At 36.2% G+C, this 26,519-nt stretch overlaps 1 protein-coding gene across 1 annotated transcript in view; it reads right to left on the reverse strand.

The window, feature by feature from the left end:
• The window catches only part of LOC145677345 (mannan endo-1,4-beta-mannosidase-like), a gene marked incomplete at its 5' end in the record, with an annotated part of 74,617 nt that overhangs the window by 30,507 nt on the left and 17,591 nt on the right, over positions 1–26,519 (reverse strand). The window contains 2 exons of the mRNA XM_081747871.1: positions 5,519–5,685; positions 16,722–16,963. Of these exons, the coding sequence (XP_081603997.1) occupies positions 5,519–5,685; positions 16,722–16,963 (409 nt within the window). The remainder of the gene's footprint in view (positions 1–5,518; positions 5,686–16,721; positions 16,964–26,519) is intronic.

The following is a 26,519-nucleotide window of genomic DNA, read 5'->3' on the forward strand; positions in this document are numbered from 1 at the left end:
ATATATATCAACATATGGCTAAAATATACCGGGCCCATGTATACACTATACGGGTGTCCTATCGTCTATTCACTTTTACTACAATATTCATATTCATATTCAAATAAATATTCATATATTCATATCATCATCTTTTTCCATTTACTACGACGTTATATTTTAAAAACACCCTGTCTCCTCTATCTACGCCCAGCCTACATACACATTTCATCATAATACTTAAAAAAAATCTATAAATCGCGTCCCGACCAACACGCAAGAAACATTACTCGAACCCAAGACTTCTTTGCCAAACAAACCATCCTATATCTTACTTCGCAGCTGTTTTAAAACAAATCTCTATTTAGAAATATTCACAAAAAATAAAATATGTGCGATAATATTGCTGAATGTGATAGCATTCTGACAGCAACAATGAAAATTATTCTGCAACTACAAGAAAAGAATTGGAATTCAATATCTCAATTTCAGAACGGAAATAGCATCACATTGGCTGCCTTCGGTTAAGAATCTATGCATAGTTTATTTTACTTAAATATTTTCATTACTGGATTACACAGAATGTTGTAGTTTTCAGAATATTAAAGTGTCAAATCACATTATCCAACTATCAGTTCATATGGGCCGGAAATCGTGTTTACTCGGTTTTAATTCGAAAATAAGAGTCAATTTTGTAAAACCTAAATCACTAACTGGGTTTGATGGTAAAATATGCACGACTGATAGTACGGAATTTCGACACAAGGGCGCTAGTAACTATTTGTTCGAACTGTAAACCACAAAATGTGACCTTGTACTCAGGATTATTATACTATATTACGTTCACTTTCAAATATTGTTTATAAGTTCGTTTAATGACGGAATAAAAAAAAATATCGCATAGTAAATACTACACTGTCCATATTTAATTATCTCACGCACTCTTTCATCACTTAACTACCACAATTACTACTACCAGAAAATGTTTACTACATTACAAATATACACATACTACTTACACTACAAGACACATCATGCCAATACACACCAATCATCACTACCATTAATCTTATTATCCATTTAACACACATAAAACTCATCAGAGTTTACCATTTTTTTTTCAATCGGCTCTAGCTGATGTAGGGGAAGGAAATGGGCGGTGAAAACTGAACCAATTAGTCCTGATTAACTCATGATATTTTATCAGATACTGGTCAAAACGTGTTCAAGGGGAACATACTAAAGCTATTAATTTTGAGGTTCCCCTCCCTAAAAGGGAAGGAAACCTAGATAATTAAATATTTAACCCATCCCTACTGGAAGCTATCCCAATTCGGGATTAAAACAGGAGCCCTTAAAGTAAACCTAAACGATCATTCTCATGTGGATTAGTAAGAAAATCACTTACTATCTATATTAATAAATTACTACTCGGACAGGTCTTAACTGTATATAATATCGGGAGGGGTGAAAAGGATGATCACTGTTCTGAAATTTCTAAATCGAAGCAAATGAAGAGTTTAGCACACCAAATTAAATGCACGTAATGTCGAACCTGTCCACACTAAATATTTACATCCGGCATGGCGTCCTATGTATCCGGCTACATTGAAATTTTAGTCTGTTTTAACTATTAAGATTGTCTAAATTTTAGCTCCTGTGCTTCCTGGTAGAGTAGTTTTGACCTGGATATACAATTTACCTGTCTTCCTCGGTTATACTGTCAAAATTCCTACATATCTGCTAGCCGATCAAACACACCGCTTTCTTTTCCGATCGACGAGGTAGAGTGAAGATGATCGCGCCTTAATATGTAGCGTGGGTAACTGCACCAATCAAAGTAAAGCTTTTTTGGCGGTGGAGTATTTAAAACGAATAAAAAATGGTAAAATCTGAATTGAACCGGATCTTTAGATGAACATTGGTACCAAAAGTGGGGTGAGAAGAGTCTAAAATATTGTGCCAAAATTTAGATTGGTTAATTATTCTAAACTTTCATCCAATGGTGGGACTATATTTCCGAATAGCACTGACACCGTGAGATTTGTAATCGTCCATTTAAAATATGCATATATAAGATTTATAATTAATTAATATATAAATAAAGATATGAATCCCCCAAAATATGATTCCTAAACAATTTTTACCGTCCTCCATGTTAATTTGGAATAAAATAACGAACAAATAAATAATTTATATGGATCGAAAGAAATATTTTCTAAATAGGAAGTACAGTCGGTGCAAACATTTCTGGGACCCTCCCATCAAAAACATTATTACATTAAATTGTAATGTTCCATTACGTATAGATAAATGTTCCAAGTATTTTCACAAAAAAAAATCATTCTCCTCCTGCAACAAATAAAAAATAGAGACCACGGTGCAAAACTTTTCGAACACCCTTTGTACATGTCAAATTCATCCGACTAATCTGGCTTGCTAAGAATAGAGCATTTTATTTTTAAAAAATCCCTCATATTTTGGGACTTTTCCTTTCCCCTTCCCCAAAACAGTCAACATCTTGGTTTGTAAGAGATATTGAAGCCTTTTCAAATGTTTATCCATTGATAACTTCATTGAAAACCTGTGGATGCATAGGCGAAAATTTTACAATATTTGGACAAGAGGGAATTTAACGCATTACGTGAATGTAAGTTTAAAATCCCAGCTTTAGAAGGCGTCAATATTGTGTATTTTTAACGTTTTACTGGGAAGGGTTTAGCCAACAACTTGCACATATTTTATGTTTCTTCTTCTTACAATATTGTAATAAGGATCAAAATACAAAATTTTTCACTTCTGTTCTGAGAAAGTTTGTGGAGTTTCCTTTTTTCCCTTTAGAAAAAGTGAAAATTTTCTCAATTTTCATACAATAAGAACAAATTTTTAAATCTTTTCAATGAGGTATATTTTATATCTCAGCTGTGTTTATAACCTGTACTATACTCAGTTAAAGTGAATGCTAGATCTCCACAAAATCCTTTAGCTCCCAATATGGCGGCCATAGTGACGAACACCGACGCGGGATTTTTCTGGATTTTCTGAGTTACTGAATAAAGTATCATGATCATTTTAGAAAAGGTTTCGGATTTTTTTGTTTGTTTGTTTGTTTGTTTCTCCTCTCTACAATGTTGTAATAAAAATCCCACAACTCAATTTTTCACTTCTGTTCTAAGAAATTTTGTAGAATTTCCCTTTTTTCTCTTGCGGGAAAATGTAAATTTCCTCAGTTTTTACATAATAAGAACAACTAATTAACTATTTTTTCAATTAGGTATGGTTTATATCTGTGCTTTGTTTACAACCTGTATTATAGTCAGTTAAAGTGAATGCTATGATTTCCACGAATACTTTCGGCATTAGAAATAGGCTATTCAATATGGCGGCCATAGTGACGAAACCCGACGCGTGATTTTTTGGGACTTTCTCTTAGTTACCGAATGGAGTATCATGATCTTTTTAGAAAAGGTTTCGGCTTATATTTTTGAATGTCCGGGTTCAAACCTAATTGCACTGTACTATTACTATTCGCGACTATTGATATGTTATTATACCTTTTGGATTATAATAAAGTTGTAAAACAATACAACTTGAGTAATTATTTCTTATGCTATATACATATATGCATGTGCTACTTTATTTATTTAAGTTAAAAGGTTGTTTACAGTATATTCAGTTGGAGGTTGGTGGAGTTGGACACTGGTTGGTGATTCAAAGGTAATGTTTCTTTCGAGGGATTGAGCTGAGATTTCTTACACAATTGTCCTCAGGCTGCCTGCACCCAAAGCCCCCTATTGATGAAGGATGGTTTATATTTCATTTTTTTTTTTTAACTGACCGGATTCTTTACGGGCGTGTTATAAAAGGGAAAAGAATGCTCAAGATGTGTGTGTAAATTGGGTAAGTGCTTCGATTTTAACTCCTATTGCAAATCTCTCTCTATAAGTCCATCATTTAAATAATCGTAATTCTGATAAAAGAAATGCTAAATTTCAGCAACAAAGAAAAATCGAAACACACTAATCTTTAGTTCAGTTTCTATCAATACAATAACGCATAAATCTTGTTCTACATGTAATCTAACGCAGCGGGATTCATAAATAAAAATGTAATGTAAAAATCCTGATTCAAAGGCAATACGTATATTCTGGTTTGGCTTAAAACTTTTTCGTTTATTGTAAATGTAAGAATAAGTTATTTAGCTCGTCGTAAATTATATCCTTCAACATAATCCTACAATAATAAAACGAGCCTATTGCCCAAGTACCAAATGTTACAAATATTCTGTAAGTCATATCTTCGTAAGTAAGGAAGAATTTGTTCGGAAAATTAGTGCCTTTGGCTTCGTCACCTTTGTTTGTCGACATCACGATGTTTTCGACTCACTACAGTGTGTTTGGATATGGTAAGTATTTTATGATTGTTTACATGTGCATGCTCTATTCCTGAGTGTTCTCTATAATAATTTAATTACAATCAAAAGGGATAATTAATACGAAAAATAAATTATGCACAGTGTGAAAATCTTACAAGGTGAAATTTACTCACAGTACAATTTAATTAAATTTATGTCAAATCCAATTAAAGATCACAAAAGAGGAGATTTACCTACAGTACAATTTAATTAAACCTTATTAAAAGGATATCAAATGATATTATATGGTCAATAACATTTTGATTAAAGAAAACCAACCAAAAGTAGCTAAGAAAAACGTTATTCAAATCCGAAAATTATACATTAAGAAAACTCATAATCTTGAGTGATATCCCTGTTTATAGAGTACGATTACAGGACATGTCTACTAATTTAATTAGGTCAATCAAATTGATGTCAAGCTCGTTGGCATATAAAAAGAGAAGTTATTACAATACTACTAATATATTAATAATTCTGATAAATAATGACTTCCTACAGGGCCGCTCATAGATTTCACGGAACCCCAAACAAATTTTCTGTAAGTTCTTCCTTTCCCAATAGTTGTCAGCATATTTACCAATTCAATATTTATGATAATATCCAAGTATCATGATAAACCACTAACAAATAATTATAGGATTAAAATCTCTTTGTTTCTGTGATTTTTTTCATTATTTTAAATTTTAAAACTTAAACAGCTTCTACGGAATAGCGTGGTTGGCAAAGTTGGCAGTATGCATGGCCGCGCACCACAAGCAGTTCAGCGGGAATTTCAAACTTAAGAAAACACAATTGAATAAAATATTTTTTTATTATTATTACTGGTGCCTCAAGAGCTCGGAAAACCCAGGTATTTGTCAGAGTCACCTCACTTCCTTATGGGCAGCTCTGCTTCCTATACAAGGAAGATACATCAAGTAATGTTTAAAAGTTTGGTCACTCATTTTTAATTAAAAATGGCTCTGATTATGTTTCTGAGAGCTAAATAAAATACTATTACGGAGAAAATATGAAAGTGGTGAGAAACGAACTCCACTTGACAGTAACAAATAATACATCATTGATTTGTGTTTATGATCCCTGTATCACACTTTTCATACAATTTTTGAATGGAAACCCTACCTGCCGGGAGATATGTTGACTCCAACCCAACCAGCTCCTGTTACACTCAGACCTCTTGAATTTTCACAGGAATTTGAATTCGACTCAAAAGACCAGGAACCCGCGGGCTCATTGACAATATCCCAAGCTGCCAGGGCTGGGTGATCTGATAGTGCAGCAACCATTGGCTACAAAGATAATATATGACGTTATTTAAAAAAGAAAAAAAGCTTTAAAATTGTGCTCAAGTATCCAAGTGTCTGAACCAAATAATTAAATTAACTAAATTCTGAGCATGAAAACAGTTTGAAAAATAAGACCTCTTCTTACGGCAACCTTTCATGTAAAAGCATGATTCTCCAATGTTGCTGTAAAATTGCTGTGTTACCGAGAGATTTTAGGTTTTCAATTAGTTGTTTGAAGTATGCAATTTAGTGATCTTGCGATTGGAAAATTGCTTAACGTGTTTGGCACATGGACACGTTTTCATTACATCTCCTGCAGATATTACACTTTCTCGTCACATCCAAGACATTTCAAGAAAAAAAAAATATTTGAAAAAGATGTCTTCTGCAGAACTCAAGGTTGAGGATATATACGCGACACAGAGTAACTTGAGAAATCATCATAGACGTTTCAATATTCCTTTACCATGTCAGAAACTGTGATAATTTGTATTATCTGTTAAAACAATAAGATTACAACACAGACAGTAGAAAGAATTAAATATGAGTATATCGCAAGAGACATCACGGCAGCTAAAGGTATGACGTCTAATTTGAAATACATGAAACATTAATCTAACGGGGAAATTATCGGTGAATGGCACAGAAAAGCAAATAATTCTTCTGTGAAGAAAGAATGGAAGAATAATTTGATACTTTTAAATCTCTTTCGATAGTCAGCGTGGCTGCTAGTTTTTCGCTGCTGCAGTTTGCTTATAGGCGAACATGCAAGCAAGAAGAAGAATATGACGGTGATGGCAGATGGATTATATTCATCTGTCTCCCATGGATGAATATAATATATATCACAAAATGACGAGTAACTAGTTACTATTCACAATCGAATGAAATGTACACTTCCCTTTAGATCTAGTTCCTTCCCAATACATAAATCGCAGATGTCATAGTATCTATTCTCCTTCTAAAGAAAATATTACACTATGTTAAACACAAAACTTCTTAATAGACAAACGAGAAAAAAGAATGACTATGCAGCCATAGATAAGAAGTAGGTTGATTGTTTGATTTTGAGTTTTACGTTCCGTTGAGCACTGACGCTATATGAGACGTCGACCTACTGATTAACGTGGAATCCGAACATGAGCTTCCGCCGGGAATCGAACCCGAGTCTCCCGCGTCAAAGGCCGCTTAGCCACGAATGAGCTCAGATAAGAAGTAGGATGGGCCGGGAAAACTTTTTTTTTTTTTTTTTCGATTTTCGATTATTATGGGTTGAGTGGAAAAGCTGCTCTTTGTGACACCTGTAATGGCAACACATATAATTTGTAGTTTCTAAAGTAACTCCATCATTTGCCTTGAAATTACGCTAACACGCTGATTTTTTAAAATTTTGTTAACGTGTTATATATATATATGCAGGGTGTTAATGAACTAGACTGACAAAGTGAAACAGGTGATTCCTCACATAAAAAAGTTCATATGGACCAGGGTCGAAAATGCATAGTTTCATATCTAGGGCTGTCCAAAACCGCGTAAAAATAAACTTGGGGGCGAATATCTCCAAAACTATTAGCCATTCAGCTGAGGCGGCATGTTATTGTCTTAGAATTGTAATAGGCTCTATCCAAAATGTATGATTCTGGATCGTTCAATGGAAGCACAAGGAAGTACCTCACAGTAAGTGGGGGTTCCGAATATTCCGTGAGGACAAATAGGTCTGATTCATGACAGATGGAATGATGTAAAATGAAAATGAAATGAAATCTTTAAGTTTTACGTCCCACGATTATGCCGGTTAGGCTAAAGGAGACGGTGATGATGAGAGATGAGTGAAATGGTGGAATGAAGAAAGTGGGAGGAAACGGGAGAACCCCGAGAAAACCCACGAGCACGGAGATGGAATGATGTGTCAGCAAGTAACAAAAAGTCGTTGACAGACCATCAATATTTTGAACACAATCAAGATAGTGAAGGATTTTTGGTGTGTTGTGTGTGGTTGCGTAACTACAACAGGGATTAAATGTAAGTAGTAAAAATTAAATAAAACCATTACATATCCTAGTTCATGACTTACAAGTTACAGTCATAACCTGCTCGCTAAAGGAGATAAACATTAATAATACTTAACGATTTTGAAAGAATTGGAGTAATGAGGATTTACGAGAAAACGAGAGTATCCCCAGGAAGAAAAAAGAGAAAGAAAACGGAAAAAGAACAATTAATACAGTGTTCTTCATCACAAACACTCAGTCGTGAATCTAAAGTGGGACGCCTTGCATATAGGTTCACACTACAACTGAGTTACCAGGTGCCCCAGGGCCCTGCCACGTATCGAACAACAGATTGTTGACTTATGTATGGAAGGTGATGACACATAAAAGCAACAAAACTGGTTAAGAAATTCGTGTTAAGAAGGTTGATATCTCGAGAAGAGTTGGTAATTAACCTTCCAGTGGAACTTATCCCAAACAAATTAACATTTCACGGTGTTGCCTCTTAGGCTAAATAAATACGGATTAAAGAAATATGGAAAGATTTGAGGCAATTATAATATGCTAGAGAATGGGACAAAACCATGGACACTCCTGGAAAGACATCTGTGCATGTCGGTGACTAACACGAAAACAGGCCCGAAAACAGCTACAGAGGTTTAGGGGGCCATGAATATGTTAGGGGGGCAAGTAATTAAAAATTCTCTTACAAATATCTAAATTGTGTTTTCTGTATTGAGGCCTGGAGATACCACGAAAAGTTTAGGGGGCCAGGCCCCCTAGCCTTCCCTCTGGTTGTGAGCCTGCACGAAAAGTTATTTGGCCATGTGGGTCACGTGGTAGGTAGTGATAGGAAAGAGGATACATGGTATTGCTAGGCAGTCATAATAGTGAGAGTGTCATTGAACGGATCAGAGATGACTAAAACCAGCATTTCACAGTGTTATGGAAGAGAACCCGGACACTTCTGGGAACAATAGTACAATGTACATTGAAAGTAATCTCCCCTTCACCTCCCCTTCCCTCTTTGATGTCTGATCATATGAGATTATCACAGGAACAGGGAAAACAAATCGCAAATAAATTGAAAACTCCTTTTCTACGAGTGCACCAGCATTTGTCACAATGGATGCGCCACCTTGTAATCAAGGGATCCCGGTTGCGATTTCTAGGGTTAAAGAGGTTGAAAGCCAGATGTAGATCATGATCTTATTTGTGTTGGTGTAGGTACCGAAAATGGTTATAAAACCGTAACATAACGACTGTAGTAACGAATATACGAAAATCGAGACAGTAGTTGTAATCTCGCTATATTCAATGCAGCTGTCATGGAGCATACAGAAATTACTGATGTTAAGTGTCAAACCCCTATAAATGACACACCTTTTACATTTCAGTGTTGTCACAACATGTAACAGCTATCCACATGAGCGTACACATAACATACAGTATTTCAAGCTAAAGTGGAGTATATGCTAGGTGTCATGTCCATTTTCTGACCATCGGGCAGCAGCGTCATTTCATATGTTCATTTCAACACGACGGAGCCCCGTCTCATGTCTCACACGACGTGCGGGAATATCTGAATCAAGTGTATTCAGAGCGATGAATAGGGCGAGGTGGACTCGTGAGATGACCTGCTCGTTCACCGGACCTAAACTCATTACATTTTTTTCTGTGAGGGCATATAAAAGCCCTGGACTACGAAACGCTTGTACTGTCTGAAGAAGAGCCAGTTGCAAAAATTGTTGCTGCTATCCATAGCATCGGGAGGCACGATACATGTTAAAACGTGCTGGAGACTCACTGCGTTGACGTTGCAATGCCTGTATTAATTTTGGAGGACGGCGTTTTGAGCAGCCTCTCTAGAAGTGCGTATAAAGCTATTTCTTGTATATGTAATAATGTCTACATTTCCTCGTTATTGCAATGTATTGTTTTATTGTTATACAATCAAGCACAGCTGACACAATGACCCCAACCTGACCTCTAGATCGATTTCCCTAAAACACATTCCGTCAAGCTTTGCGATTGGCATACCTTGAACAAACCGTTACGTCCAAGCATGTCTGAGAATGCCGTAAGTCTTCTGGGGAATCACTTGCACACCCACAGCGTATTGCTGACATACATATTATAATCGCTTATGTATGATTTCATCTCTGTATACGCTTATAGACTGCCAGATTCACGGTTCCTCGTGTACAAAATAAAACGTTTTCATATTTTACCGTTTTTGGGCCTCTCCTATGTACATGTAGGTATCTTACTGCAGTCGTTATGTGATAGTCTTGACCTATCTCAGTACCACTGCAAATAAGGTCATGACCTACCTCTGGCTTGCAACTTGTTGTAAACCTAGGAATCGCAACCGGAATCCCTTGATTACAAGGTGGCGCATGCTATTATTCATCCATTGTGGCAAATGCTGGTGCACTCGTAGACAAGGAGTTTTCAATTTATTCGCTATTTGTTTTCCCTGTTCCTGTGATAATCTCATATGATCATAAATCACAGAGGGAAGGGGAGGTGAAGGGGGGAGATTACTTTCAATGTACATTGTACTATTGTTCCCAGAAGTGTCCGGGTTCTCTTCCATAATACTGTGAAGTGCTGGTTTTAGTCATCTCTGATCCGTTCAATGACACTCTCACTATTATGACTGCCTAGCAATACCATGTGTCCTCTTTCCTATCACTACCTACCAGGTGAACACATGGCCAAGTACTTTTCGTGTTAGTCACCGACATGTACAGATGTCTTTCCAGGAGTGTCTATGAGTTTGTCCCATGTCTAGCATATTATAATTGCCTCAAATCTTTTCATATTTCCTTAATCATTATTTATTTAGCACAAGAGGCAACACCGTGAAATGTTAATTTGTTTTGGATAAGTTACCACTGGGAGGATAATTACCAACTCTTCTCGAGATATCTACCTTCTTAACACGAATTTCTTAACCAGTTTTGTTGCTTTTATGTGTCATCAATCACCTTCCATACATAAGTCAACAATCTGTTGTTCGAGACGTGGCAGGGCATTGGAGGACGTGGTAACTTAGTTGCAGTGTGCACCAATATGCAAGGCGTCCCACTTTAGATTCACGACTGTGTGTTTGTGATGAAGAACACTGTATCAATTATTCTTTTCCCGTTTTCTTTTCTTTCCCTTTTTTCTTGCTGGGGATAATCCCGTTTTCTCGTAAATCCTCATTACTCCAATTCTCCCAAAATCGTTAAGTATTATTAATGTTTGTCTCCTTTAGCGAGCAGGTTATGACTGTAACCTGTAAGTCATGAACTAGGATATGTAATGTTTCTACTTAATTTTATTTTATCCACTACATTCAATCCCTGTTGTAGTTATGCAACCACACACAACACACAAAAAATCCTTCACTATCTTAATTGTGTTCAAAATATTGATGGTCTGTCAACGACTTTTTGTTACTTGCTGACACATCGTTCCAACTGTCATGAATCGGACCTATTTGTCCTAACGGAATATTCGGAACCCCCACTTCCTGCGGAACTCCCTTGCTTCCCCATTGAACGATCCAGAATTATACATTTTGGATAGAGCCTATTACAATTCTAAGACAATAACATGCCGCCTCAGCTGAATGGCTAATAGTTTTGGAGATATTCATCACCAAAGTTCATTTTCCCACGGTTTTGGACAGCCCTAGATATGAAACTATGCACTTCTGACCACAGGTCCATATGAACTTTTTTCTCTCTTTCTTTCTTATCTTTTTTGATGTGAGGAATCACTTGTTTCAGTTTGTAGCTCTAGTTCATTAACACCTATATTAAGTATTTTAAACGCCTAAATAAGCTGCGATTAAATGTGATTTAGGTGTCGTCTTAATTAGCTGAGTTTTTTTTTTTTTTTTTTTTTTTATCGCTCATCGTATATAGATAGACAAACGTTACAAATTTTGTTTTGGTCTCCCGTTGGTTTCTTTCTTTTGTCTGTCTATATTCCTTGCATGTTAGATGCGTGGACAATAGAGATCTGTACGGGCCTGAATTTTTAGCCCGGCCCGCGAATTTATAATGTGAGGCCCGACCCGAGTCTGGTTTTAGCATTTAGGCCAGAGCCCAGCAAGCTTGTGTGATAATGAAATGAGCCAGAAATAAGTCCGAATTGCAGAAACTTAATATTCGACGCACATTGTATTTTTTTATTTACAGTAATTAGAGGTTTAATTTTGCGGTTGTATTTTAAAAGTTCTCCGCAATGGACGTCCAATAAATATCGTTGTACAGTTTACGGGGTGTTTCAAAACAACCCGACAACGCTTGGGAGGTGATTTCTTACACCAAGATAAGACACAAAGTATAGACCTACCTGGGTGAGGTGTACAAATGTTACCTTTCGGAGTTATAGGCTGCCGAAAACATGAAAAAATGACATTCAGAAGTCTGTAGCTCCAATACTATGGGACCTACCGTAGTCGGGTCAAAGATTAACTTAGGAACTAATACGTGCGCTATCCAAAAATAAGTGTTTCAGAATCCTGTGGTACACACATAACAATTTTTATAGAGGGAATTTGGCTAAGGGTCTATAATTTGATGTACTCACCAACTACCTCTATAAAAATCGCTGCGGAAGTAGCGCAGGATACTGAAACTTGGATATTTGGATAGGGCACATACTAGTTCCTAAGTGAAGTCTTGACCCGACTACTGTATGTCCCATAGTTTTGGAGCTATGTACCTTTAAACTCCATTTTTGTATGTTTTTGGGCAGTCTATTAACTCCGAAAGGAAGCATTTGTGCACTCAGGTTGGCCTATACTATTTGTCTTATCTTGGTGTTAGGAATCACCACCCAAATGTTGTCGGTTTGTTTTGAAACACCCTGTATTTACAAAGTTAGGCCGGAAAAATCCCGAGAAATAAGGTTGTATGTTTAAAAATATACGGCCCGAGCCCGGCCCGCGGGCCTCTAGTGGATGTGTCATATTTTTGGGTGACGTCGCGCCGTACGCCGTCATTGCAATTCGGAATTGGAGGATAATGTGGAACGGGATAAGGCCTGGAGCTCAGTGGCGGATCTAGAAGGTAAAAACTAAGGGGGCAGCCAGAAGTCAGACTATGATAGATATATCATGAGGGTACTGTACTGTTAACTTTCAAAAATTTATAAATACTAGCTTGAATTATTTTTGTCACTCAAAAAATTGGGGAGGCCAAGATTTCCGGCTCCGGTCCAGATCCACCCTATTACAGCTGTTTTTCTGGATAAAACCACTGAGTGAGCACGTGAAATCTTTTTCTCGTGTGATACAGTGCTATTGTGTGTTATTAAACGATAAATGTGCTATTGTCTTATTAAGATTATTCTGTTATTAAGATTATTTTCTGTCATTAAGATTATTTTATGAATGGCAAATGCAAAGAGACATTGTCGTGTAAACACACGCTAAGTGTGACAAGTAGCCCTTTGGGGGCATCTTGTAAATTAAATGACTAGCAATTGTTAATTTATGCTGACATCATGTACCACTACTACCGGTTGCGACATGACTTAGAAGAAAACTGTTACATTTATGTTCAACCTATGGATGATTGGTGAAACAGTTACTAAACATTGGATAAAGGCATCCCTACCTATAACAGAAAATACTACAGAAGTTTCCAAACGAATTATTAACGGAAAGATTAAAGATTACTACAAGTATTGATCATTGAAGAAATCACTTAAGCATACGGATGTAAAACACAAGTAAACTCGTGAAAAATTCATACAAAATGCGGAAACCTCCTTCTTCGATATTGTAGCTTGTAATTGTCGAGGTTTGGACCAAAAAAGATGTGTATACCAAAAATATTACTTTCCACACTAGTATATATAACTAATTCTATGGCCTATGGAACCCGGAAGTTCAATGCCGCGTTCACAAAAGCTCTCCACTGACTTCTATTCTTAGCTAACTGCACCCAGTTTCTACTTTGTATTCCAATCTCTGCGAGATCCATTTTAATATTGTCCTCCCATCTGCGCCTAGGTCTTCCTAATGGTCGTTTTCCGATTGGTCTTCCAGTCAAGACTTTGAAAGCGTTTCTACTTTCTTCCATTCTAGCTACATGACCCGCCCACCTAAGCCTCCTAGACTTCACGACCCTAACAATGTTGGGTAAACCATATAAATTATATAGTTCCTCGTTATGAAGTTTCCGCCATTCCCCATTCCCGTTCCTCTTGGGTCCGAATATTCGTCTCAGGATCTTGTTCTCAAATACTTTCAGTCTATGTTCTTCCCTCAGAGTAAGTGACCATGTTTCGCAGCCATACAAAACAACAGGCATGATTATCGTTTTGTATATTTTAAGCTTCAAATTCCTCGACAGAATTCGCGACGACAAGAGATTTTGAACGGAATAGTAACACGAATTCCCTGCTTTTAGTCGACATTTAATTTCTTCGTGAATATGATTTTCCTCTGTTAATATTGATCCTAGATATTTGAAAGTATCCGCTTTATCAAAAGTATTATTTAATATTTTAACGCATCCATAATTTGCTGTATTCCGATCCCGACACACTTCCATGTATTTAGTTTTATCTGGATTTACTTCTAAACCCATGTCCCTGCAAGCGTTATGTCTGCATTTCTTTCTATTGTTCTCCTATCATATATATATATATATATATATATATATATATATATATATATATATATATATGTGTGTGTGTGTGTGTGTGTGTGTGTGTTGACGTTTTAGAACAGCATTTTTTCTTAACACGTTTATTATCTCCTTCCATTACTATGGAGGAAGCTACTGTAACTATCGCTGCTTAAATGCTGCCCCTTTCCTGTAGTAGACATCACTATAACTACTTTATAAAATCCTCTGTTATCATTAGAGTTGTTTGTTATTACCGATCAGTACGTGCCCTAGTAACTGTAACTGCAAGGTCATCTTAATCAGTTATTTCGTTCTGATACATAAATTATTTAGTCTTTGTTGGCGTCTTCTTCCCAGTTTTCACCACATCATTTTTCATGTCATTGATTATACTGATCTGCCAGTATAAATCTTGATAAACTGCTAGATTTAAGAATGCAATATCAAGGGGAAGAAATAATAACCCCAAATGAAGCAGGTAGCTTAAAACACAAATGTGAAATGATTGCCTTTACCGCTATGTGGCATCATCACAAGCGTTTAGAGAAAATTCAGACTTCAGTAAGGCGTGGTTCCACCAGGTCGTATGCAACACGACAAGGCATAGACAGGATAAGTCCTTAGATATACATTCCGTCATGGCAAGCCATGCGTCTCCGACTTCTTGATACAGTTCATCAGCTGTAACTGCTAGGTATTTAGTGTGCAAGAGGCTGTATGGTCATGAACCAGACGTATTCAATCGGCAAGAGGGTAGATGAACCTACCATTCAAGAAAGTAGTGGTACATTGTGCTCAGCCAGAAAATGTTTGGCACTGCGCACTATATGTAGTTGCGCATTATTGTTTCGGAAAGTGATTTAGGCAGGATCTGCATTTAAGGTACCAATATTGGGTCCAAACATCTCATAGGTGTACCGTTAGCTTGTATATCCGTCAATGCGCATTAGATTCGAGCAGGACGGAATAACGCACGATGCAGGACTGATGTGGCAATGCAGAGTGCAGGCATCGTCCAACCTGTTGCTATGATAACGGCAGATACGAACGCGGCCATTATACTGCAGGTAAAAGCTGTATTCATTCAAGAAGAGGATGTGACGCGATTCTGCTTTCCATTTGACGTTTACGACTCATTGTAATCGCCCATGTCTATCCTGCAAAGGAAGCCACAACAACGGGCATCATGTAAATATGACCTGGCTCACCACATAACGTCAAACTATTCGTGCGAACAGTCAGTGTGCAACAACGCCGAATTCTCGCGCTAGTAGCAGTCCGATTCGCCATAGTCATGGACACAAGAAGTTTGTCCCTCTGATCGTGCACATTGTTGTTTACTGCCTTCCTGGAGCCATCGATTCCATATTCGTATTGGTTGCATTTTATCCAGCACAGTCATCAATATTGTAGAACGTAATCCACAGTTGCGATATACCACAATTCTTCCGAGGTCAAGGCGAAAACCTGATGGAAGTCCCACTATATTTGACAAGGCATTTTTTTTGGCCGTCTAGACACACTCACGTGGCACTTATTCAGTAATGAACGCTTGTTCATTACTGAATTGTGGCTCTCCGTAATGCAACGATTGCTGCTTCCTGAGTACATGATTATTGCATGTGATGAGTCGCAAAGCTGATTAATAGTTAATTATTTTACTGTACTTGTCTCTTTACATGGTTGTTTTGGTAGTGGCACATAGTGTTCATGTTTAGTAACCCAGGTCTACATTAGATCAATAGCCAATGACAAGATTGACAATTTGTAAGATTTAGTAATGACACCGGGGCACTAAAGTATGAATTTCATCTCCTTTGAAGATCTAGAAGACAGTACATTAAAACGCTATTTTAGACTCAAGGCGGAATCATTTGTGCCACTGTTGGGAGGATTGCCTTTCCTAAGAGAAAAGGAATGATGGCTGCTTTTGCAATAGTGTTAGCAAAATAAAAATACGGAATTTGGATATCATTATAGAATATATACAGATATATCTGTATAGCAGCTGTGGTATCGCTGAATGACTTATTTTTAGCTGCGTTTATAATGTGTCTAGCTATTGCATATCAAAATACATCTATATTACATCAAATAATGGTGATTTCCTTTATATTTTTTCTTTTAATTTTAAATATACTTATTTTAATTCTACTACATTCAGTTTGCTATATTCAAACACTCTAAGTTAGATAAAATAAAATTAATGCAAGAAGAGGTGTAACTAAGCATCAAATCTGAACTTTACACTCACGACAAATGGAAATATTATCATCTACTGTGTTGCGTATATCTTTACGTAAAGTTTGCATATTTTCAGAATCAGGAAAAAGTTAAGTTACATTATTTATCGAAAATACGATTTACTTTCTTGAACAAATCTAATAAAATTATTGTGCTCACTTACCTTTAGCGCGTTGTCTATGTAACTTTGAAGTTTGTTGTTATCCACCAAGAGAGCAGCGAGCGTTCCTTTCACTTCAAAGCCAGCATTCCACAACACAAACATTACAAGAATATTAGTTTCTGCTGCTACATCTAAGAATCGTTTCATGTCTTCTATAATAGTACCTGCATTATCTGGGTTTATTACATATCCGTTGAAATCAATAGCTGGCGTATCTTTACCTCCCACATGCAGAAATATTCCTGAATAATTTTAAAAAATCATCCAAAGTTTCAGTTGCAAATAATTTTTAAAAAATATCTTGATGATAAACAATACAAGATTAAAACTACTCCATGAAAAGTGTAAGCTTTTTGTTTCGATCATATTACAACCAACATTTTCTGGGTACAGTGAATAAAATATAGTCTCACAAGAAAACAAATACGGATTAATTTTATCGCTAAAGGTGACTAAGATCATCAAGGAGGCAGAATTCCTAACAAGGGACATCACCCAATTGTCCGGCTCCGATTTCAATGAAATTTTTCTAGCTGATAGAGGACATATATGTATTATTTGTGATGACAGAAATTTTTGCCATGGTGCAGGTTTTCTATTTTTTATAATTTTTAAGAGTTGCGATGTGGTTATTAGAGATTACTGCAGAAGTCCTTTACTAACCTTCGTAAACGGAGCGTTAATGAAAGAACAACCATGTAGATACATATAAGGCCTAGGGGGAAGTTGTATGGTAGGTATGATCTTGACGGCAGCCATCTTGAAATCCGCCAGTTTGAATTAAAGTGAAGTTTGAAAAATGAAAACCATAGTATGTCACACCTTATTTTAATAGCAAATTTTCCCCAAAAGCCAATGGTATGCTTATTTTTGTTTTATAGTTAACCAGTATGAATTTAGGACTGCTTCTAATGTGCACCAAACGTCCATTATTCGATCTTTCAAATTGGCAACACTCCTAATTTTCACCGCATGTTTTAAGATTCCAACTGGTACTTTGCAATTGTTGCCATGGCTCATGTTTTCTAAATTTATTACATTTATTTAAGAGTTGAAATTTGTCAGTTCATGAACAGTGTTCGGATAAGCATCCAGCAATCTTTCTAAATTTTGAACCCTTGCCATGTAATTATTAATTTTAAACGAGAATACAGGAGGAACCTATGGACCTATGTGACGGAAAGAAATACAAATAAAATTATAACAAATTAGTGTTATACGAACACAAGATTATCAGGAAATGTAGCCTACATGTTGCGCAAACGACAAACAATAAAATATTGTTAATAAATGCAACTTTAAAGGAACAGCAGCAATGATAGAAAATATCAAAGAGGCATAATATGACTGTTCCCAAAACATTGTTTGTACCATGAACATAATATGAAAACAGGTAAGTTGTTTATAAAGAGGTGTAACTTAATTGAGTTCCCGATCAATACTGATTATAAATCTTATAAACATGAATCATCGAAGCAGGAGCGGATCCAGGAGCGGATCCGGATAATGTAGTATAATCGTCCCGATCGCCCCCCAGAAGAGCAAAGTTTCTTATTTTTTATAAATAAATAAAACCCATCCTAAAGTTTGGAGCCCTTAAAAGTAGCAGTATGACAACCCACCGCCCCCCCCCAGAAGTCGGTCCTGGATCCGCCCCTACATCGAAGACAATCGGTAGAAAACGAATGACTTTTTTTTGTCTGACTAGCTAAAAAAAATTGTCATAGAAAATAAATAAATAAATAAATAAATATACAATAAAGAAATAAATATAAAGCAAAACAAAAGACCCTTGATTTACACAACAATCATATTTCGTTTTCCTTTTTGAAGTGAATTTACATTTGATTTTTCGTCTCATCTACTATACAAGCTAGTCTTCAGTATTATCTGAATGCAAAGTTGAAGTTGTTTTGTTGTGCGATGATTCATGTCAGTAAACGAGTTTTTGAATGGCAGGTATAGGAAATAAATAATTATATGGAATAGGAAATACATTGTTACATGGCAAGTCTTCAAAATTCAGAAAGATTGCTGCATGCTTATCCGTACACTGTTCATGAACTGACAAATTTCAACTCTTAAATAAATGTAATAAATTTAGAAAACATGAGCCATGGCAACAATTGCAAAGTGCCAGTTGGAATCTTAAAACATGCGTCGAAAATTAGGAGTGTTGTCAATTTGAAAGATCGAATAATGGACGTTTGGTGCACATTAGAAGCAGTCCTAAATTCATACTCATTAACTATAGAACAAAAATAAGCATACCATTGGCTTTTGGGGAAAATTTGCTATTAAAATAATGTGTGACATGCTATGGTTTTTATTTTTCAAACTTCACTTTAATTCAAAATGGCGGATTTCAAGATGGCTGCCGTCAAGGATATCCTTACCGTATCACTACCCTCTAGGCATAATATGTATTACCGAAGCTTTTATCAACTTATTATCATTAATACGCGGGTTAGAAGCGGAGGTAAGGGAACAATTAAATGCCTGTAACTCTTCCCCAAATGGGTGTATCTCAAAACTAGCTTTACCATTGTCTTCCTGATTAAATTCTAGCTCGGAATTATGTATCATATTATTACCCTATTCGTATTTAAAAAACTTGATCTTAATTCAAACTGGCGGATTTCAAGATGGCTGCCGTCAAGATCATACCTACCATACAACTTCCCCCTAGGCCTTATATGTATCTACATGGTTGTTCTTTCATTAACGCTCCGTTTACAAAGGTTAGTAAAGGACTTCTGCAGTAATCTCCAATTACCACATCACAACTCTTAAAAATTATTAAAAAATAGGAAACCTGCACCATGGCAAAAATTTCTGTCATCACAAATAATACATATATGTCCTCTATCAGCTAGAAAAATTTCATTGAAATCGGAGCCGGACAATTGGATGATGTCCCTTGTAAGTTCGTTTAAACTCTGCAAGTCAATTCTTGTAGTAGTTTCTTCTTGTCATCTTACTTTTATTTCAAATGAAAGTAAGAACTCATGTGCAATTTGATCTGGATAAACTTATGAAGTGACTACTAATTTGAAGGTTATTTACATTCATTTCTTCGGTTGTTTCTTCCTTAAAATCACTGAACAACAACTCATGTGCAATTTGATCTGGATACACTGTGCAATTTGATTTGAAGTGACTACTAATTTGAAGGTTATTTACATTCATTCGGTTGTTTCTTCCTTAAAATCATTGAACATAGATCTGGATACACTTATGAAGTGACTACTAATTTGAAGGTTATTTACATTCATTTCTTCGGTTGTTTCTTCCTTAAAATCATTGAACATAACTACACTAAGAAAAAAAGGACTAGGATTTCTGTGTGGATACATCGTATTTACGCGGGTGCGCTCCTTAAGTAATGCAATTTCATGTATAAAAGTACAGCGGGTGGGAACACCATGCCGAGTCTGGAGTTCGGTGTCGAATTAGACTCGCTGTGATTGGATAACTTTATTCACATGATGGATTTCGTGTTAAAAACTATTACTCTCGTAAGGTAGGGAGTCACAGATTTAGAAAGAACCAAGAGGGGACAGCCGTAGGAAGGTGGTAACAACATTATAAACGTAAGTTACCACCGTCGGAATGGGTATTGCGTTAATTCTAGATTTAAAATGGTGGTCCCACAATACAAAATTTTCGCTGGACGGTGGTATAGATCGTACTACGGATGAAACAACAGTACTTAATGTGGTGACGCGCGTAACCTGGTAAAAACAGCATTTACATGCCGACTGGACTATGCATTTTTCTCCGTGTAAAATATAAACTCGCTCAATCCAATTTAGTAATGTAAGTGCATATTTAGTAACTGTTATACGAACATTTTTTTCACCAACGAACTTGCCTTGTAGATCCGAACCTCTGTCCCGGTGAAACTTGTATTTCAATTGTTGATTTTGGGTACCAAAAAGGGTTACCACCAGCTTCATCATGGCTAGAACATATTTCGAAATGTGGAAAAGATCCTGAACCCAGAGCAGACTGATCAGGCCACTGTTTTCGAGCTCCGCCCCAAGAGGGATCGATGTTGAGGCGGAACTACGAAGATTTGGAAGATGGAGGCTTAAGCTGCAACACTTGCACAAGTTGTCTGTGCAGCGAAAGCTGCCCGAGAAGCCGAACAACAGAACATAAGAGCCACCAAGAGCATCCGAAGGAGCCAATATGTAAGGAAAGGTACTGTGTTTGAGATTCACCTGCAAAGTTTATTATCTTTCACTTTCCTTCTTTTACCTTACATCCGAGTTGCTTTATTCGGTTTTCATTTTATTTTTTTGTATAATTGATATGTGACCTGAAATGATATGAGCTTGGATGCTTGAAGCTTTCATTGAACAAATTTTGTGTATGCTACTGAACAAAACCATCATAAATAATAACATTATATTATTATGAAAAGTAAATGGTCAGCTGGCGTAGACGGCATACTGCCAAGTATTGTAAAGAAAAGCATTAAATATATTGCTGACCCCCTGTGTTTCCTCATAAATATGTCGTTCTCAAGTGGAGAATTCCCTAGTATATTAAAAATTACAAAAGTAAAACCAATATATAAAAAAGGTGACTAATCAGCGCTTGAAAATTATAGACCTATTTCGCTTCTCTCAATTTTCTCAAAAATCTTAGAAACCACAAAAGAGTGTCCGGCTAGCAACCTTTTTACTTAAACATGATCTAATAACACACGAGCAACATGGCTTCCTACAAGGGAAATCAACGGAAACTGCAATATATAACATCGTGGAAAGTGTACATAAAAGTTTAGATAGTAAAGAGAAATGTATAAATGTTTTCCTGGATCTTTCGAAACCATTTGACTTAGAAATCTTCTCTCAAAGCTACAAGATTACGGAATAAGAGGCACTGCATCCAAATGGTTTCAATCGTATCTAAAAAATCGGCAGCAAGTAGTGGAAATTACATACAATAACAGGGATACAAACCAAGCTACATACTACATATCAGAGAAACAAGAAATAACATGTGGAGTGCCACAAGGATCTGTATTAGGGCCGCTATTATTTATATATATATTAACGACCTACCAAGTAATATTGCTCTAGCAGAAGCATCCCTTTATGCAGATGACGCTAATATTATAGTAAAAGGTAAAACAAATGAGGTTGTTGAAGGTAGTGCAAACGAAATCCTTTGTAAACTATCTCACTGGGTTAAAGAAAATAAGCTTAAATTAAATATTGAAAAGACACAAGCAATCAATTTTCATCACATGCGCAACATACACAGCCTAGGAACATTGTAACTCAAAATAACGAAATAGAATATGTAAACTCAACTAAGTTCTTAGGAATTTGGATACATAAAAATCTTTCCTGGTATGTGCAAATAACTAAGCTTAGTAAAAAATTAAAGCAAATATATTTCGCAATTAAAGTACTTAAAAATGTTTTAAGAGAGTCTACTTTAAAAACAATTTACTTTGGAATATTCCAATCGAATTTAACTACGGTATTATATTTTCGGGAAATACACACAAGGCTAAAGTAATATTTACGATACAGAAACGAATAATAAGAATGATGGCAACTGCTAAACCAAAAGATCACTGCAAACCAATATTTAAAAAACTTCGTATACTTCCAGTGCCCTGTTTGTATATTTTAAATCTATTGATATTTGTAAAGAGACACCTACAAGGTATCCTTACGCGAGTAGAACAGCAACATGATCATGATACAAGAAACAAACAAAACTTTTCTATTGTAGAACACAGAACAGTATTATATGAAAAAGGGTGTAAATACGCGGGTATCATGCTTTACAATAAACTTCCGAAAGAAATACAAGCTCAGGACTCTGTTACTAAATTTAAAAAAAGAACTCCAGAAATATTTATTACAACATTGCTTTTACTCGGTAGAGGAATACATGAACTGCTAAGTGAATAGAAATGTTACATGATGTACAGTAAATCAATGTCATTACTCGCTTTTAGCATTAGATATTTGTTGGAGGATTTCTAAATACACTGCAAGTAATAATTGCTAAGTTTATTTTTAACAGTGATGTCATGTAAAATGTACAGTGTAATAAGATGTAAGAAGTAAGGCTTAATTATTAACCTAGTGTGTGTAATTTTCACTATTATTGTTTCTTTTACTTTTGTATTCATATATAAATGACGTGTCCACTTCATATGTATTGTAATACAGTGCTAAATGTATGAAAAAAGGATGAAATAAATACAATACAATACAATTACATGTCAGATTTTAGATTGCAGCTTATATTTTTCTTTAAGAGGTAGCAAGTACTTAAAGACACTTAAGGGATAGCAAGTAACGCCGAAGTTTCATTAACAAACGTAATTGGTAAATTTTGTAGGGCTTAAAATTACCTATAATATTGATATGGTTTAGTTACCATCTTTTTTTTCATGAAACCCCATGCGCAGAATACTGAAGTATTAGTTTCTATGGTAAACATATTTCTATTTCGATTTCTGTTCAAGAGTATATGTTAGGGACAAAGTGGTTTAATGTACTCGTACTGTAGTACAAAACCGTAATATATTTATAATTTTCTCACATACATCCATGCATTTTCTTTGCAATAGAACAGAGATTCTATATTAAAACAAAAACTAAGTACTTTCTTGTATACAAGACTCGAATCCATGTTAAAATGAACATTTACACATATATCCATGATGCTACAGTACCGAGACACAGTTTTTCCTTTGTGTATCTTACTGTGTTGGTTTTCTTCGTTCCCCTGCAGGTTTGAATCATTAATCTTCCAGTGTGCCACTTTTTTACATTTTATTTTTTATCTCTTCCGTCATCTTCTATTACTATCTTCTATGTGCCATATATATTTAGTTGGTGGCAATATTTAGACGTACTATTTTTCTAAGGATCTAGGTTCATTTTATTTGGACAGATTAAAAGGCTGTATAGATTTCTGATACTGGCTTGTAAATTATCTTTGCTTTGTAATCACTGATTTCTGTTTCACCAGCCATAACACACGAGACTTTTCCCCTACACGGTTGACATCGTTCTTGTTCGCGAAAACACTTCTGGTACACCAAAATACACTAAACGTCATGTAGTGCTTTGCACAAGTTACTACTTAATTCACTTATGATAACGAACCAACAGTACTCCAATTCCGTGACCACTCCAACCTTATTACTCAATGCTCTGTGCACATTTCAGCTTGCGCTTCCATTCGTTTTGAAAATCATTACATCACAGTGATACCTGCCCTCCACATGACAACAAACTACTTGAACTGCCAAATCACACGGTTTATTGTTCAACCAACCAGGTACCGCTACTTCTGTACAGCAGTCCTACGAAACTGAATCATTCTTTCTCGAAGACCATGTATTAGATTCGTTCAGATTAACTCTCACTTCGTTCGAATCATGAATCAAATCCACTGCAGTAAGAGCTGAGTTTAGCTTACTTTCACTGAGAATAAATCATTCTTCGTTTGTAGATGAACCTTTATTCTTGAGATGAAAGCACCACTTTGCTTGTATTGCTTTTACAGCTCCAGCGACAGCGAAAGAGCTTTCTATCTTTGCATCATACTCACTTTACGCTTCTTAGAAGCCGTATCCATATAAGAACTTCACTAAGTAAGAAACAATCACAAACATACAAGGTATTTGTATACTAAAACATTTGTGAACAAAAACGGAAGTAAAATCGTGGACTGTGGTGGCTCAGTAATGGAGCGTTTACCTCTGATGCATGGGGTCCTGGTTCGATCCCAGCTCGCGCCAAGTGGAATTTATGGTGGACAAACATCATCATAGATATAATACTGCGATAACACGTCCGTAGCAGAAGATTCACGGAACGGCATGTGGTTTTAGGAGTGTGCAGTGCACATCGGTTATAATGATCATGTCTTAGGAACACGCTATGGTTCAGAGAATGCATGCGAATGATGTAATGGGTGGTTGCATCATCGATAGATTAGGAATGGGCCAACCTCAATTGTGTGTGCTTATGAATTTGAATCTTGTTCACAATGTTGTGTATGGATTGTAAAATCGTTTCCTGCCTAGTGAAAACATGACCCTTTGGAGATCCCATGGTACAATTTGTACCATACGGCTGTTTCATGGTACGTACATTGCGTTATAACTCTCCTATTTGAGCTTTTTCATCCGGTTATTTTTTCAAGTCCAGAGGCATTGTAGAACACCTTACGTATGGTTTCACACCTTCTTGCGTCGACACATAGGAGGTGATCACGTCATAATTCTAAAATATATATTTTCATTTATTAAGCCTATGTTCATTATTTTTTGGCGCGCTTATTTTTGTACGTAGAAGATTGAAATTGTGCACAAACATTCAGTCCACCGAGTAGTATTTACCAGATTTTTTTTCAGATTTTTGCGTTAAAACAGGGGGGATCCAGAGGGACAAATAGTTGAAAAAAAGACATATTTTACCCCAAAATCCCTTTCTTCGGGATTTTCCCGCCTTAGATACACGATTGAGACACGTGAGTCATACCGTCTGAAAGGCAGTTTTATTCTGAAGAGAATGATGGGCGAAACATGACCCTAGGCTAATAGGGATGCCTCAGGGAATTTTTACAAAATATTCTTCTGTATACGGGAATTTGGAACATTGTCTTTATATATATATATATATTTGGCGGGCTTACTTTTGCACCTAGAAGATTGAAATTGTGCATAAACATTCAGCCTACCTAGTAGTATTCATCGTATTTTTTTCAGATCTCTGCGTTAAAACAGAGGGTCCAGAGGGGCTCAAAGTTGAAAAAAGAGATATTTAGACCAAAAAATCCCTTTGTTCGGGATTTTCCAGCCTCAGATACATGATGGAGACACGTGAGTCATACCGTCTGAAAGGCAGTTCTATTCTGAAGAGAATGATTGGCGGATTACAGTCCTAAAGTAATTAGGGATGTGTCAGGGATTTTTTATCAAAATATACTTCTGTATAGGGGAATATGGGACATTGTCGGTATATATATTTTTTGCGGGGTTATTTTTGCACCTAGAAGATTGAAATTATGCACTAACATTCAGTCCACCGACTAGCATTTAACAGTTTTTTCAGATTTCTACGTTAAAACAGGGGGGTCCAGAGGGGCTAAAAGTTGAAAAAAGGGATTTTTAGACCAAAAATTCCATTTTTTTCGGGAATTTCTCGCCTTAGATACATGATGGAGACATGTGAATGGTACTGCCCGAAAGACAATTCTATTCCAAAGAGAATGATTGGCGGATTACAGTCCTAAGGTAAATAGAGATGTCTCACGATTTTTTTTTTACCTGAGATCATAGTGTTTTGCTGTAATTTTGGGCATTGTGGGAATTCATGATAAAATTTCTCCCGCCCTTAGTATTCATGGTAGAAACTTGAAATTTGGCACACACATTCAGTATACCAAGTACTATTTATCAGAGTTTTTAAAGATCTCTACGTTCACACAGGGCTGTTCCAGAGGGGACCAAAGTGGGAAAAAAATCCTCCGAAATTTTCCGTTTGACATCATTTTTCCCTCTCCTGGTACATGCAAGTAATACCATTTGAAAGCCAGCTCCATTCTGAAGAGAATGAGGTATGAACCATGATCCTAGGGTAAATAGTGACGATGCAGTAGTTGCTTGACTGAAAGTCTAAAAAATAGCTCAAAAACCCCGGATCCCCAAAGGGTTGAAAGCCAGTATGGTAGAGTCATCAACGTACAACAGCGCCGCGTGTGGATCTTTATCTGGTCTTAAATTTCTGACAAAGATCAACGAGCACA

The sequence above is a fragment of the Thermobia domestica genome, unplaced genomic scaffold (assembly GCF_964235325.1).
Source record: "Thermobia domestica unplaced genomic scaffold, izTheDome1.hap1.1 HAP1_SCAFFOLD_799, whole genome shotgun sequence".
NCBI classification, from domain to species: domain Eukaryota; kingdom Metazoa; phylum Arthropoda; class Insecta; order Zygentoma; family Lepismatidae; genus Thermobia; species Thermobia domestica.